This window comes from Dermacentor variabilis, chromosome 4, assembly GCF_050947875.1.
Source record: "Dermacentor variabilis isolate Ectoservices chromosome 4, ASM5094787v1, whole genome shotgun sequence".
NCBI classification, from domain to species: Eukaryota; Metazoa; Arthropoda; class Arachnida; order Ixodida; family Ixodidae; genus Dermacentor; species Dermacentor variabilis.
The window spans coordinates 17,383,514-17,400,889 of NC_134571.1; the positions used below are offsets into that span (position 1 = coordinate 17,383,514).

Sequence of the window (17,376 nt, forward strand, 5' to 3'; positions counted from 1 at the left end):
CGCACTTCAATGCTGCTGACACCGTCGACCACTACGACGCAGCCATCACCACCACCTCCGACGCCCTATTTTCGACAGTCGCAGCCACCGCCAACTATGCCGTATCGCCGCCAGTCGATCGCTGCGCTTCATTTCTACGGCGAATCCCCTGCCGGCTACCCGTTTCGAAAGACCGATTTGTGGTGCACCGCTGACCGCCGGCCACTATGCTTTCATTGCGGTGAAGCAGGACATGTTTACCACGCGTGCCACTACTGCGCGGCTGGGTATGCAAGATTTCCCAACTGCAATTACCCTGTGTCTGATGCTGCACGTAGCTGTGACGGAAATTCTACAAACTTTCGGCCAGAAGGTTCAACGACGCCTCGATCGTGTTCCCCTTCTCCGGCTCGTTACAACCCACCGACCCGTCACGATTTTTCTGACGCCTCTAGGGGCAGGTCCCCTAGCCCGCGCCAGGGAAACTAGACGCAGCGACCTCCGGGGGTGAGGTTGCAAACCGGCTAGATATCCAAGAGCCCCCATCTCCGATGATCTACGACTCTGCAACTCCGATGACTCCAACCACACCCCCTGTAACCGATGCCATCAGCGCCGATCTTGTCGTTTGCATTGACGGCCACTAAGTGGCCGCTCTCGTCGACACTGGTTCCTATTTTTCGATAATAAGTAAAAAGCTGGCCGATAGGCTGAGAAAAATGAAGACGCTGTGGACAGGGCCCAACATCAGAACTGCCGGTGGCCAGTTGATGACGCCGATCGGAAAATGCACAGCCAGGATAGTAATCGCCGGTGCAACCTTTGTCACCACCCTCATCATTCTCTTTGAGTGTTGTAAGGAACTTATATTGGGGATGGATTTCTTGAGAGAGTACGGTGCAGTGATTACTGTCCGTGACCTCGTCGTCACATTTTCTATGGGCTCAGACGACGTCGATCCCGCGGAACACCAGCGACCTCGCTTACGTATCGCCGACGACGACGTCACGCTTCCGCCGCGAAGCTGTTCCCTCGTACCTGTAATCTGCGACAACTTGAACACCGGGACTGGCGTCGCTGAACACATCGACGCACTGGTACTGAGTCAAGGGGTTTCCATCCCCAGGGCCGTAATTAACGTACACGACGGACATGCTAAACTCCTGCTGACAAATTTTACCAGGGAACGTCGGCACACTGTTAAAGGCACGGCTGTTGCTTACTTTGACGAATTTACTTCAAAACAGGACTGCCTCTCAGTGGAGCATGCGACGTCCACCGTGGTTATGCCTGCCCCTGTGGTTGACATCAGTCCCACCTTATCACCCGTGGAACGCAACAACCTTCTTGAGCTCATCGATGAGTTTAAGAGCTGCTTCTCATCCACGTCACGAGTTAGCCAGACGCCGCTCACTAATCACTGTATTGTCACCGAAGCCGACGCCAGACCAATTCGGCAGAATCCTTATCGTGTAGCACCTAAAGAGCGCAAGGCAATACAAACACACGTGAAGACCATGCTTGAGGACGGTGTTGTTCGGCCCTCTAAGAGTTCTTGGGCATCACCTGTCGTATTGGTGAAAAAGAAGGATGGCAGCCTGCGCTTCTGCGTCGACTATCGAAAACTCAACCAGATCACAAAGAAAGACATTTATCCGCTACCGCATATTGACGATTCACTGGACAGGCTACGAAATGCACATTACTTTTCGTCGATGGACTTGAAAAGCGGCTACTGGCAAATAGAAGTTGATGAGAGAGATCGTGAGAAGACTGCTTTTGTGACGCCCGATGGACTTTATGAATTTCAGGTGCTCCCCTTCGGTTTGTGTTCTGCGCCAGCAACGTTTCAACGACTAATGGACATGGTACTCTCAGGCCTAAAATGGCAAACCTGTCTGGTGTACCTTGACGACGTGATTCTTCTCTCCGTCACGTTCGAGGAACACTTACAGAGACTAAAGACGGTCTTTGAAGCAATACGCTCAGCCGGTCTAACTTTGAAACCTGAAAAGTGCCATTTTGGTTTTGAAGAACTTCAATTTCTCGGTCACGTTGTTAGTCGTGAAGGTGTCCGACCTGACCCTGATAAAATCTCTGCCATCGCTAATTTTCCAACGCCATCAGATAAAAAGGCAGTGCGACGTTTTCTGGGCCTTTGTGCCTACTACCAACGGTTTATCGCGGAATTTTCGCGTATCGCAAGGCCATTGACACATCTTACCAGAGAAGATGTCCCCTTTGTGTGGGGTGAAGACCAGCAACGGGCTTTTGATGACCTACGGCAACGGCTGCAGACGCCTCCTGTGCTCGCACACTTTGATGAAGACGCCCCTACGATTCTTCATACCGATGCTAGTAATGTCGGTCTTGGCGCAGTGCTTGTACAGCGGCAGGATGGCGCCGAAAGAGTGATTGCTTACGCCAGCGGGATGCTATCAAGGACGGAGGATAACTACTCTACTACAGAAAAAGAATGTCTCACACTGGTGTGGGCCGTCCTGAAATTTCGGCCATATTTGTATGGTCGGAGTTTCACGGTTGTCAGTGATCATCATGCACTTTGCTGGCTGACTAATTTAAATGATCCAGCTGGTCGGCTTGCGCGCTGGAGCCTTCGGCTCCAAGGGTTCGACTTCACTGTTGTATACAAATCGGGGAAATGACACGCCGATGCCGACTGCCTTTCTCGGTCTCCTGTTGAGACTGCCGTGCACGACGATGATGATGCGGCTTTTCTAGGCGTGCTAGATACAGTGGCTGTTTCACGCCAGCAACGCGAGGACGCAGAACTTGTTCCTCTTTTCGATTACTTAAAGGGAAGAACAAGCAGCGTGCCGAGGTTATTCGCCAGAGGGCTGCCTTCATTCTGCTTACGCCACGACATTCTCTATAAAAAGAACTTTTCATCTAGTGGCAGCAGCTACCTACTCGTCATTCCCGCATCTCTTCACGAGGAAGTCCTACATGCCTGTCACAACAAGCCGACCGCTGGTCACTTAGGCTACACTCGGACATTGGCAAGAATTAGGCTAAAGTACTACTGGCCGAGACTTGCGTCGATCGTGAAACGTTATGCACAGACATGCCTGGATTGCCAGCGCCGCAAAGCCCTACCCGGCAAGCCAGCTGGACTGCTGCATCCTGTTCAGATACCACAAGCGCCATTAGAACAAATTGGCATGGACCTTTTAGGTCCGTTTCCACTGTCTACTGCCAGAAATAGATGGATAATCGTCGTCACGGATTATCTTACTCGATACGCCGAAACAGGTTCTATCCAACGTGGAACAGCAGCTGAAGCAGCGCGATTTTTCGTCGAAGCCATCGTCCTAAGGCATGGCGCTCCCGCAGTGGTCATAACAGACAGAGGATCTGCATTCACGGGTGCGTTTCTGGATACTGTGTTGCGACTAAGTGGTACCACTCACCGAAAGACCACGGCTTATCATCCCCAAACCAATGGGCTGACAGAACGTATGAATAAGACTCTGGCAGACATGATGAGTATGTACATCGATGTTGACCACAAGAACTGGGACGAGATTTTACCATATGTTACATTTGCGTATAACACGGCTCGCCAAGAGACAACACGCGTGACGCCTTTCAACCTCGTTTACGGACGCGAAGTGACAGCAATGTTGGATGCAATGCTGCCACACGAGTGCGGTGACGACGAGACTGGTGCCGAGGAGTTTACGCAACGCGCAGAGGAAGCTAGGCAGCTTGCGCGTTTGCGAATCAAAGAACAACAGGAACACGATGCCCGACACTACAATCTTCGGCACAGACCCGTCACATACAACGTCGGTGACCAGGTGTGGGTCTGGACTCCGATTCGTCGGCGGGGGCTGTCTGAAAAGCTCCTGCGAAGATACTTCGGCCCGTACACAGTTCTGCGCCGCATCAGCGATGTGAATTATGAAGTTGTCCCCGAAAGCCATAACTGCTCGAAACGCCGGCGGCATCTTCCCGAGGTTGTGCACGTGCTTCGTATGAAGCCATACATTTCCTCATGACCTCAACTTTGCACCGTCTGTGCACAGCCTTCGGCGGTGCACAGACCGTTGCTGTAGTGTTCTATAGCGGTAGCCTCCTTGGTAAATTTGGCGGTTGGTGCATCGGGACGATGCCTTCTTTTTTCAAAGGGGGGGGGGGGGGCAAATGCCACATCCTATACGGTCGTCGCGGGTACGTGCCAGGCGATGAGAACGACGCTGAAGTAGCGCGCGAGTGGAAAAACAGACGACAACGACGTCGCGTTGACTGCTCTGATAAAGTGCTTTCATACGTCCTCTACGCCGGCTTTCCTGTCTCCTACTAGGCTGCGACAATATTCAGGAAAGTTTGTATGCACAGTTCTGAAATTTCTTGCAAAACCTTAAAACAAGAACCAAGCAAAGAGAAGGCATTGATGTTTTTTGAACAAATATATTAAAAAGAGCAGCAACGAAACCATTTTATAGAATGTGCATGCAGTCTCTAAGGGCCACAAAAGAAACCGAGGTCACGGCTTCTCCTTATCGCCCTCGTGTCAAGCTATTGCCAAAGATGTGGCTGTGAACCTTTAGTGTCAGGTACTTTATACAGCTGACTTCCATTAACCTTATCTTGACAAGACTCACCGAATCAGATTGGTCAGTTATCCAGTGGGCCAAATTAAAAGAAGAACCATAAAAAACTTTTGAACATACCACCGCTTCACCTGGCAGTATTTGCCCAATTCTAATGCATATACCCCCCCCATAACAAATCTGTCACCCGCTTTCATTTGTTCGTATAAATACAAAACAATGTGCACCCAAATCTGCTACGCATCTCTTTCCGATTCTGGCAAACACAAATAAGAAGAAACCTACAGAGTTTTCCTTCTGAAAACAGAAATTTATTTACACATAATGTCCATCATTGTCTAACCCAAACAGCATTTTATCACTGCACATGGACCACAATAACATGTCGTTCAAGTGTTCCATAATGTTTGATATACTATTGTATTTCTCAGGTGGCTCTGCAACCATCATAAACAGGATGGTGGCCTATGCCTAGCTAAGCTAACCATTTCTTTAGAGTGCCGAAAACATGTGATGCAACTGTGTTGCCGTTAGCTCGGCATGTAAAGTAACTTACTGTAATTAAAGATTGAAAGTGGCACGAAACTGTTGCCATCCAACATGAAAACTTGTTCGCTTGTTCTGCCATGATCTTGTCGTGACAATGGCAATGAAGCTGGCTATCATGGCTAACAATGTGAATGAGGTTTCAGTTTTGAATATGACTGCAATGCACAGACAAGCTAGACAATTTCTCTTGGAAAAAAGGTGCAGATTATATCGAAAAATTCCATAAAATTGGAAATCATTCATTGTGAGTTGCCATTTTCACTTCAAGATCGGCCAAAGATAGGCTGAAAATCCATATTTCCATAGATAATGTGTCTTTTATGCATTTTCTGTAAATCTAAGCCCTGCCAAGACAGACACTATAGCTGTTGGGGTCATGATTGGGGTCATGATTAGGGTCACCAATGGGGTCAGGCACGTGCATGCCAACCATTCAAATCCAGTTATCTGTTGAAGGTCCATCGCATGATCAAAATAAAGTTTGGGCACAGAAATCTGTGGGCACTGGCGGAGACGTTTGGCTGGGATCGAATTAACCAAAATACTGAAAGTCAAATCAACTGGAATTTTACTCTATTGATACATACAGTGATCAGCATACTCATGAGCTTGCAGGGGCCTATTTATTACAGTGAGAAGAACACAATTTGTTTGCCACTTTTTAAGCGTACTGATCAAATGAAGAAATATGCTCTTGGACAAGACCTGCATAGGCTTTTTTTGCCTGTCCTGGCCAATTTACCATATTTACTCACATAATGGTCACACTCGCGTAATGATCGCATCCCTGAATTTTGTCGTCAAAATTATATATTTTTTTTATTTCTCGTGTAATGATCACACCCCAAACTTGCCACAGCAATATGTCGTGTGCCAAGTCTAGATAATAATGATCGCACTTACCATCTGTCGAATGCTATGTGAAGGACTCTTCAAGACAAACCAAGCGGTCTGCACACACCAAACATTCTTAAGAAGATGCCCCATTTCATTCCTTTTATCCCTTTCCGCACTTCTATGCCAAAAAATGCTACAACCAAACTTGCCTTTATTATGTGTAGGCTTTATAACGGTTGTGGTAAACAACAACAACAAAAAAGCACCTTTCAATTCTCGTCTGCACTCATGGGCACGCAACAAACCACGAGCGGCAACGATGGCAGCCACGTTTACACTGATACGTTAGAAGTGTACCCTATTCATACGCTGACGCTTGTAACACAGCTAAGATGTTCGCCCAACCTTAGCAGAAACGTGCCGTATTAGGATAGTAGTGAAGACAAATGCCGCAATTTCCGCAGCATACCCGCCATGTGTTGCTATGTCAATGGCAGCTAAGCGCGCCCATCTGTTTCTGTCCCTTCAAAGTGGACATGGCTACGTTATTGCCACAAACTTGCCGATATTAACTATATTATTCATTACTGATACGGAAGAAACTGTTTCAATGCACGTAATGTACTCACAAGAAGAAAAAAAATCGCGTTCGGCCTGCTCCGCCAGCTGCCATTTTTGTTTTGGTGTCCCGCACTACATACAGCGGCAGCCACCTATTTGTTGACCTGTTGTCATCCCGTAGCAAATGCAGGATAAAATTTTTGGGGGCGGGAAATTTAACCCGCGTAATGAGCGCACTCCTGAATTTGCGTCAACTTGTTTGACAAGAAAGTGTGATCATTATGCGAGTAAATACGGTACTCAGTTTATTTTTCGAATATTTCTTTCTTGTTATGCCTTCCTTGTCTGGTGTTTTTTGTATCAGAAATTTGTTACAATTAATTTCTTCTGTTATTCATGATTCGCTGCCATTTGCATAAATTTCCTTGCACTAGTAATGAATTCTCAGTTTCGAGAAAGCCCTTGTTTAGCATCTACTTCACCGGTTCTCTCTAAACAGCTCTGAAAGAAAAGGTCTTTAATAACAACCAATGTTTGATGAGCATGAAAAGGAAAGTTTCACGTGCATACCTGAAAGCATTTTGGTTACAGCAGGTGCAATGTTCACATCCTGCAGGCACTCATAACTGGTGGCGTGGAATAGCCGGATGACTGCACTATGCTGAATGGCCAGCCAGACACCAAGGCCGGACGTTACCATGCACAGTACAGCTCGTGATGAGTCACTGCTTACTTGGAAAGAATGCTGTAATAAAGAACCACAGCTACATTGTACTTCAGATTTCTTTGAAAGCTTCCAGTACGTTAAATCATTATACATGTACAATGAATGCAAATCAAAATACTACTAAAAATGTTTCTTTGGTAACAATTTTATGCTGCGCCGACCCACCGGTATAGACCCAACCAACGACCCAACGGCATAGACTCATTTAGGGCAGGTAGTACCCGAAACTTGTGAAAGAAAAATAAATAGATAGGCAGCAAGTTACGTTCCTGTAACACGTGAAGGCAAAAGTCTGCTACTCACGTGGTAGTGCATAAAGTTATACGTTTGGAGGGGTCAGACTTCTTGCAAGATATAACAAGCCGCAGGTGAAGTAAACGTATGGCGCTGTAGGTCGACTTCCTCAACGACACATGCAAGCACTTAATGCTCTAGCTAAAGGTTCTTTCAATATTTCTTTCATTCTCTCTTTCTGTCTTCTTTGCATCTTTGCTTGTTTATGGGAGTATGAGCATTCCTTATGATGACATTTTCTGTGTCACTGGACTAGACGCCGTTTTTTTTGGGGTATGAGCCGTTGCAACGAGCCACTTAAAGGGAAGCTGAAACACTTTTTGAAAAAAATGAGTTCCCTGCGGCTATGTACAGTTTTGAGTTCACTCAACAGGAATATCACGTTTAAAAAGGGCGTAAACAAACACAAGCAACTGTTTTTTGCAAGAAAACGCGCACCAGCACCTCAGGGCATCGCGCGAATGCCGCTGTTGCTCGTGATTGGTCGGGACGCTGTGACGTCATTCACAGGGATCGCTGGTCGCCGCCGCTGTTTCAGAGCGTAGCATGCTGTTATGTTCTGGCTTCACAGCTGAGTTGTAAGCATTATGGGATGTTCTCACTATCTTGGACAGCTTGTATTTTCGCCGTGCATGTTCGAACCGACAGCCGATACAGAAAACGATGGCGGTAACGGCGGCAACAACGATGTTGAGTGTGCCAACAGCAAGAGCGATGTGTGCACCTTCTCGCGTGTTAGAAATCTTAGCTGGTATGCATGTTTTTTTATGTAGTTGCACGTTCCAATGACCGGAGAAAAAACGCGCTAAACTGTCACTGGGAACTTGCTGCTGGAAGAGTGCCGAAGCACTAACTTCTCCTTACATTGTAAACACGGGTGCAATTCCGCAATGTCAAGCACCTTGCCGCTGCTTGTATAAAGGTCCGTGGTTTTTTGCATGTTGATACACGATCGCGAACATAAGTGCCACGTTTCAAAGCGCGCACATACAGTGCTGCGAGGTACAATCATGGAAGTTGCTTATCATACACATCCAGAGAGGGCCAGGGGGATTATGTGTGCAATATTCATACTATGGTTCGACGACATTACGATTGTGGCTCGATCAAGAATCGGTATGCGTGCTGCATGCTAGTGTTGACATACAGATATTATGCAGTTTTAGTGCCGCCGTATGGTAAACATGGTAACTTTACGGTAGCTGCAACCACACGTCAAATGTCGCTAGGCAAGCCTATACTCCATTTCATACCTCAGGTGCAACGCTGTGGAAGGTATGCAAGAAGTCCGGTCAGCAAAATTTATTACTTCGGAATAACCTACGAAGCACAGCACGGAGTGCGGAGAGACATCCCAAGGAAAATAAGGGAACATCTATCAATACCCCCACTCCCCAGAAACATGCACCCGGAGTTTCACCAAGATCGAAGAAACGCACGAGCGAGAGCTCTCCACAAAAGATTCCGTAGTGCCAGGGACGTGGTCTATGTGGACGCGGCGGAGTACGCAAATGGACATAGTATGTCCATAGTTGCTACGAGTCTAGAGGGTGACTGCAGAGTTAGTGGGACGGTAAAAACGTGGAAGGCAGAGGTGGCGGAGGAAGCTGCCTTAGCACTGGCAATAGCCTCCACAGAAGCTAACATCGTAGTAAGCGACTGCAAGACAGCCGTCATGAACTATGCAAAGGGAAGAATCTCGCCGGAAGCACTGAGAATTTTAAACAACTTTCGTGGAGATCGCGACATCCACATTATTTGGGCACCCGCACACTCCTCCCTTCCCGGGAACGAAATAGCGCACAACCTGGCTCGAGAACTGACAGGCCGAGCAGGTGACACGCAACAAATACTGGGAACGGAGAGAGACCGGATGACCAGCTTTAACGAGATCACCAAACACTATAAATTGGGAAGGGCCCATTTCCCCCCGGCACACTCCTCGTTAAATAGACGGCAAGCGACGGCATGGCGCCTCTTACAAACAGATACATATCCAAACCCGGTGGCCTACCACCGCTACTACCCGGACCTTTACACGGATAGATGTAGATTCTGTGAAGAAAGGGCGGACCTACAACATATTGTTTGGGCTTGTGCTCGTACACCCATACAGAATAAAATAATTAAGACCAGAGAGCAGTGGGAGACCGCGTTGCTCAGCTGTGCACCGGAAGACCAACTCAAGGCAATCCAGCAGGCCGAAGATGCCGCCAGGGCCCAAGGGCTCGAGGCCGTCATTTAGGTAGAGGCCTAGGTCTCAAATCTGCTGTGCACAAATAAAGTTTATTCCTCCTCCTCCTCCTCCCATGTTTCCGTCTATGCTTCGCAGCGTGCCAGCGGCACTTGCTCGCGCGAGTATGCACGTGAAGCTGCTGCAACGGGCTGCAATTAAAAAATTACGAAAAGCGAATTGATTTAAAACAACATTTTAGCAGCCGTATAAGTACACGGATTGTTTCTATGGGTAAATTCTCTTTTCTTTTTTTTTCATTCAGAACTGAGCGCCTCTTGGCGAAGGCCGCTCTTCGAGGTGGCGAGGTGTTTCTCTTGTGGGAGAATATAGACGGAACAACGCCGGGCTTCAGTCTCGCAGATTTAATTGGAATACCTATTGCCCGCATCGTTGTCAAGCTCCGATGATAATCACTGTCGTGGAAATGGTCCGAGCACAGCGCAGTTCGTTTTGTTGGCACGAAATTATCTTTCCTCATCGCACGGACCCACTGCACTGCAAGCTTCTTGTCCTTCGGGAACATGTGAAACACCACACCGTCTCACCTGCCTGTGTTCACACAGCCGAATGCTGCACAGAACGAGGTCATGTTGGGCGCCCTTGGCTGTAGGCACTCACGATGCATAGAAAGGAATCACAGTTAACGAAAATTGCAAAAGGAAACAAACGTCAGCGGCGGCAGATCTCTCGTAGCATCGTTTAGTAAAGCGCAGGATGGAAAGAAGCATGCCAGCACATGCCAGCACATGCCAGCACACAGGTCTCGCAGCACGGTCTCCGGGAATGACGTCACTCTCGGCAGTTCTCTCCTCCTGCTGCCTCCTCACCCGGTGCTCCGGGAAGCGACAGGGCATGTCCGCGGGGGGCGATTTAGAAAGCGATTTCCACCCCTTATATTAACAAAACGAAGAAAAAAATTGAGAACCATAAATTAATAGGTCTGTTCTTTCCAACCCAAGCAATTCGTGGAAATTGAAAACCGTTTTAGCTTCTCTTTAAGCTTTTGCCTTAAGAAGGGAAGCACTTCAAGAGCTTACAAGTGCTCAGTAGACTCAAGAGAATAACTGTACGAGGGGAAATCAAAAAGTAAAGGGACTTTTGCAATTTCTCGCACTAGGGCATGGTAACACTGCTAGTATCCAGCACTGAATTAGTGTCATCTGCAACACTTCTTAGTGTTGTCTGCAACATTTCTATGGAATGTGTCACTCTTATTCCCGTCTTAGTTGTTAGAGTGTAGCAGACCGTTAAACATGGCAGCCCCATTGTCGATCTGCACCAAGGAGGAAATGAGGACAGCGATTCGCTTTTTGTTTGAGGAAGCTGTTAAACTTGCGGAAATTATTCGTCGAATGCAAGCACAGTTTGCTGACAGTTGTTTATGGCGAAGCAAGATCTATGAATGGATAGAGCATTTAAAACAGGGAAGAACTTCTTTATGTGACGAGGAAAGGTCGGGTAGGCCATCAACACAACAGCAAAGACTGAGGACAATTTGAAAGTTGTTGAGAGTATGGTGATGGAAAACAGGTGAATCACAGAGGACGAAATGGCCAATACTTTACATATCAGTCATGGGTCAGCATATTTCATCTTACACGACAGGCTAAATTTTCGGAATGTGTGTGCAAGGTGGGTCCCAAAGTAATTGTCAGCGCAGCATAACGCACAAAGGTTGGAGATCTCTCGTAAACATTTGGCCTGTTATCACTGCGAGGGAGATGGATTTTTACAGTAAATTGTTAGTAAGTGAGTGAGCGAAAGGCCTGAGAACTGTTTGGACCGATGGCAGGAACCCAAGAAGGCATCTTCCTTTTTTTTGTTGTTCTTCTGACCTCACAGCATGAGGCACGAGACACAAGCGGCAGAGCTCGCCATATATGGCCAAAGTGGCCATATATGTGGCCACTTGGATGACAATGGCTGTATGACATTGGCCAATGGTGGCCAAAGAGGATGACAATGGCTGCTAGAGGGCTCCCCCCCCCCCCTATTTAATAGCAGTGATGCCCAAGAAACAGCCTTTGATGTCAGGCGATCGGGTAGATCTGACATTTCAGCAGCTGTAGAATCATTCAAAGTGGATGACGATGATGAGGTCGCTAGGTAAGCTGGTTTGATCTGGTCTATCGAGATGACTTCTGAGAAAATAGCAGGCACAAATGGTTGCTACGCTGCTAGGGGGAAATACTAGCCACTAAGAAGTCATCGAGGTATGCAAAGACAAAGGGGAGGCCCTGAGTGACCTCGTTGATGAACCTCTGGAACATCTGAGCAGCGTTTCCCAGCCCGAACGCCATGCGGATGCACTCAAAAAGCCCAAATTGTGTCACAATTGCAGGCTTTGGGATGTCCGCTGGCTCAAGAGGGATTTGATGGTAGGCCTTCACTAAATCTATCTTGCTGAATATTACCTTTCCAGCTAAGTTGGCTCACAATTGCAGGCTTTGGGATGTCCGCTGGCTCAAGAGGGATTTGATGGTAGGCCTTCATTAAATCTATCTTGCTGAATATTACCTTTCCAGCTAAGTTGGCTGCAAAGTCGTGATAGTGAAGGAGTGGATAACGATCAGGGACGGTGCGTGCGTTGAGTGCACGGTAGTCACCACATGGACACCAATCACCTAAGCCATGCTTTGGTACCATGTGGAGAGCTGAAGACCAACTGCTCGTCGAAGGATGCATGATACCCAGCTACAGCATGTGGAAGAATTCTCTCCTTGCCATGGGAAGGCAGTCACCAGCGAGGCGTCTGGGTCGGCAGAACACTGGGGCCCTGTCATGACAACATGATGTGTGACGTGACGTACTGGCAGCTCAAGATTGAAAAGTTTCATGATGACTGGGAAGTCTGACAGAATTTAGGCGAACGCAGATGATGGTATCTGGGGTGCTGTTCTAGTGGTTGATGTCACAGGCATGAGGATGCCTTGTACAGACATCCTAGTTGTCTTGTCCATGAGGCAATGAGTGCGGAGGTCAGCACTGAGGGCAAAGTAGGTCAGAAAATTTACACCCAATATGGCCATGCGCATGTCTGCAACAATAAACACACGTCGGAAGGTGCGTCAGAGACCCAAATCAGTGGTAAGAGAAGACTGGCCATATGTGCTGATAGAAGAGCTGTTGGGATAAAGGGGCGTGGTTTTATTTTTTGCACGCTGCCGGTCTAGTTGCGCAGCAGGAACAACACTGACCTCTGCATCTGTGTCCACAAGAAATCGTTGCCCGGCAAGCCTGTCAGTGACACAGAACAGGCGGCTTGTCATACGGTAAGAGTCCCCAGCCAACATCGGTGACTCTGCGGCATGTTTCCCTGCCAGCTGCAAGGGGAATGGCACTGACACGCGCTGGCACCGAATTTGTTGTAATACAAGCAGCATGTGCCAGGACAAGGAGCAGAACAGGAGCTGGACTGAGAAGGAAATCTGGGACCGCAATTGTGGTCGTGCTGATGACGGTGAGGTGATGACTGTAGTGCGGTAATGGTCCCAGCAAATTTGCCAACCTTTCGCTCAGACAAACCTGCCGATCTTCGAGGTGCGATAGCAGAATGATCGTTGTTGCCACATTACCTCTTGTTGAATAGTCAGCAATGCGGTCAACCAACTCTGCAAGATTGTTGAGGGACATTTCTTCTTGTGTGGTAGCCAAGGAGATCACCAGATCCTCTAGCAGACACTGAAAGAACAGTTCGCGCTGCAGTGGGTTGTTTGCGTCCAGTCTGCAGTCACTGAGGAGCCGCTGCATACAACATAGAAGTTCTGACGGTTGACAGTCGCTGAGCTCCGCTTTGTTGAGAAGCTGCGAGAGGTGCCTGCGCACAGACACAGAATTGCGATGCAGCACCGTCATTTTGAAGTGGTCATAGGGGTTGGTGTCACGAGGTGCATCCACAACACCTTCAAACTCCTCAACCACCTCTGTAGGGAGTGCCGAGACAGGCTGGAGGAATCTCACACGCTGCGAGGTAATGCACCAAAGGTCGAGGATGGCCTCCACCTGGAGCAGGATATTGTGGTGGTTGAATCTGCCCCGTGGCAAGGCCCTCTGCGCTGGTCGTCGGTTTCTCGTTCATAGCCTCGTCCATGGCGTCGTGCTCGCTGTACAATCACATCCGAGTCACCATGTTATAGGGACCGAGGTTAGGTCCACTACAACCATGTGCAAATCAGCAAATGAAAGGCCTGAGAACTGTTCGGACCGATAGCAGGAGCCAAAGAAGCTCTCTTTCTTTATTATTATTCTTCTGACTTCGCAGCTCACAGCATGGGGCACGAGACACACGTGCCGGAATGCTCCATATATAAAAGGTGGCCAAGGAGGTTGACAATGGCTGCTAGACCCAGTAACCCAAGTTGGCGTCAAAGAGGTTCATTGAAGACCAGCACAAACTGAATGGCACATACCCAGTGCTTCAAGTCAACATCAGATTTTCTTCATACAGCAGTACCTACCCGGTACTCCATCTACTGTGACCCATGTCGGCATGAAATAGGTTTGTTGAAGAGCGGCACATATATACACATCGCCACATACTCATTGACCCGAATTGCTCCGACAGTTGATTTCGAACCCTGTTCCTTCGGCACAGCAGCTTAGTGCACTACCCATTAGACCAACCCAGTGACTCAGCAAGGTGGGAAGAAATGGAGGATACAAACATAGATACCAACATAGATACAAACATAGATACAAACATACATGGATACTTAGCCCTCAGAGAGTGTGTGAAGTACCCTAAGGATGCTGATGCACTAAAATTGCAGTTTGTATTAAGGTATGTTTTCCCTTAACTTGTGCATCCTAGGAACTTTACAAATCGTAAGTGGCATGGACTCCACATGTCTTCCGTTAGAATAATGAAATTGTTGAAATGCATTTGACGCCATTTCTACATACCTCTACTTCTAAGGATGCAGTGCTGAGAACCTTGATGTAGTTTTGGCAGCCGCACCATAACTTCCCAGCAACAGCCAGCATTCGCAGCACTGGTGCCACACTGCTTCCCACTTGCACTTTCCGAGGATCATTCGTGTTCCACCCACCTCCTGGAAAGTGCCATTATAGTTCATGAGAGCGGCTTTCTGGGCTATGTGGTACATGGTTACGCTATAAGAATGCCAGCAAACGATTTTTCCATTTTTCAAGTTTGCTGGCATTCTCCTAGCATTGCCATTATAGTAACTAACAAAGCTGCTTTTGCATAGCAATGTGTACAGTTGGCTAAAAAAATGTAACGCAACTAAGTTGCATGCTATACCTGTAGCACTGGATGATGTGTAGGCTGTGGCTGCAGTGATTGGTATAGGCCATGTTGCATGTTACAAACTAAAGTGGACTCCACTTAACATGTAGGCATGCATGAAGTGACTGAATATCTGTCTGTTTAAATGGTAGCTCAGCTTAACAGAAGTCTACCAAATTTATGGGTAATGAAGTGCCCTCACTCTAGATCTTGTAAAATAATCCAGCTTAACAGAATTTTAAAGGGAAACCGCCATACAGTAGCAATACAGCCATCAAGATGACGTCTCGTTGCAGTCATATAGGTGGTATGGCTAAAAGCAGTGATTGCACCCTTTTGCCCGTTTTTATGCTGTTCCCAGAAGTTTCCAGAATAAAGAAGTCACAAAAAGAAAAAAAAAAAGAAAACTGCATTTCTAGTAGCATAAGCCTGCATTCCAGGATATAGGAGTATGCTATCCACTTGAGAGATTTCACAATACTAAACGGCATACACAAGTTTAATACTAAGCTGCACAACCATTCTTCCTTTGCTAATTGCATGTCCTAAATGTTTACCTGCAGCTGTGCAAACCCATAAGCTGCTTATAACTTGCAAAAGTGCAGTTGCAACACTTGGTTGTAACAGACACAAAAGCTACTGGTGAAGATAACAACATTTATTGCAAGAGAAAAGACACAGTGATTAGCCCTTAGTAGCCACATGCAGGGGCACCAGTAGGACAGACCTAGCCTCCAGTTAGGCCACCCTCCCTTCGAACAACTTTTAGCACTTTAACCAGCAAGCATGAGCTCCATATTACTAGCTGCAATGTTATGACAGGTTTTGAAATAAGATGATTCCAATGTACAGTCGACTCTTGTTACAATGGACCCTGATAATCCGATAAAAAACGTTTGTTTTATCCGAAGTCCATAATATCTGAAACGCCTTACTTCCGAAACTTTCGTCGCAATGTCTAGCAACTTTATTTCAATGCATGAGTGACTAACATTGAAAGTAAAAAACAAATAAAAAGGTCACAGTTTCGCCCGTGAGGCGAATCATAGATTGTGATAGCAAATAAAGCAAGGAAGTGACATTCGTGCTGTCTCTCACTTCAACACTAACTAAATGTTGAAAACACAGCGCATATGAAGCCACCGGCACCGGGCGCACTTTGACCACATTGCAGATTGCTTTGAAGATGAGGCTCACGCTGGCACACAGTTTGTTCACAGCACAGATCGCTTTCAAGATGCGGTGCCCGCATAGGCGCGCACTTTGCCCACATTGCAGATAGCTTTCAAGATACGGCGCCCACGTGGGCACACACTTTGTGCACATCACAGATCACTTTCGAGATACGGCGGCCGCACCATAAGCAGCAGCTGCCGGAGTCGAACCCCCCTCCCCTCCCGTGTCTCGCGTGCAAGAGAAGACTGCGCGTTTCTGTCCCGCGTTCCACCCTCGCGTGCACGTAATATTGAGCGGCAATCGTTGGCTGACCCTCGCAAGTCAGTTATCAGCCCTGTCTACACGGCAAAAATACATGTTATACGCTCGATATTGAAAAAAATTGCAGCTAATTTCTTCTGCTGTAGGCAATAGCCTTGTAAACAGTAGCACAGTCTGTTAAAGGCAAACTTCATTGCATTAATAACATAGGTAGAACAAACTAAGGTTGAAATATGGTCCGTTATATCTGAAAGTATGATGTACATGGGTTCCTTGTAATGAGCGCAAATTGTATTTCATCAGAAATGAAGGGATATGAAACTCGCACTTATTGTTCAGTGCATATCACAACACATACGGAACATTTTTGAGTTGGTCATGTTGTCTGATCTGCGAGTTTGATCTGAGAATAGGCGTTTTGACACGAATCTCAGTTTTCCTTACTGGGCATCAGGCAGCCATTGCCTGCCTGCCTTGCTTCCCTCATGTCTATATCATTCCCTTCATTCTAAAGACAAGCTATTGACACCTGTATTTGTAAATGACTGTAACAACTAAATGAAAGAGACAATGAGGATACCAAATCGATTCTATGTATTAATCACTAGCACTCATTTACTAGCACTTACCATCACCAGCACTCAAGCTTGGTGGCAAAATATTTTTGTACATTTAGCTGCTTAAATTTCTGATGCTTATAAAAATGCCAGTTGGTGTATGGTTCATTAAACAGCTTTGTGTGCGACATCACCAGTAATACCAGCTGCTGCTACGTGAAAGCGCTGCCCACATTACTGGCCGTGCATTCATGCATTGGCAGTTGAAGCTCTGTGTGTAATGCAGTTATTGTAACACATGCTGGCTTAGCTACACGCTTGTCAATACATTGTTGTACATCCCTTCTTCGCACATGCGGTACTCCTTCTGAGAT

At 47.1% G+C, this 17,376-nt stretch overlaps 1 protein-coding gene across 1 annotated transcript in view; it reads right to left on the reverse strand.

Moving 5' to 3' along the window:
• The window catches only part of LOC142578721 (rho guanine nucleotide exchange factor 17-like), a 247,716-nt gene that overhangs the window by 8,511 nt on the left and 221,829 nt on the right, over window positions 1–17,376 (reverse strand). Inside the window, exons 21-22 of the mRNA XM_075688231.1 lie at window positions 14,663–14,811; window positions 7,074–7,248 (exon numbers count right to left, since the gene is read on the reverse strand). Coding sequence (XP_075544346.1) covers window positions 7,074–7,248; window positions 14,663–14,811 — 324 coding nt within the window. The remainder of the gene's footprint in view (window positions 1–7,073; window positions 7,249–14,662; window positions 14,812–17,376) is intronic.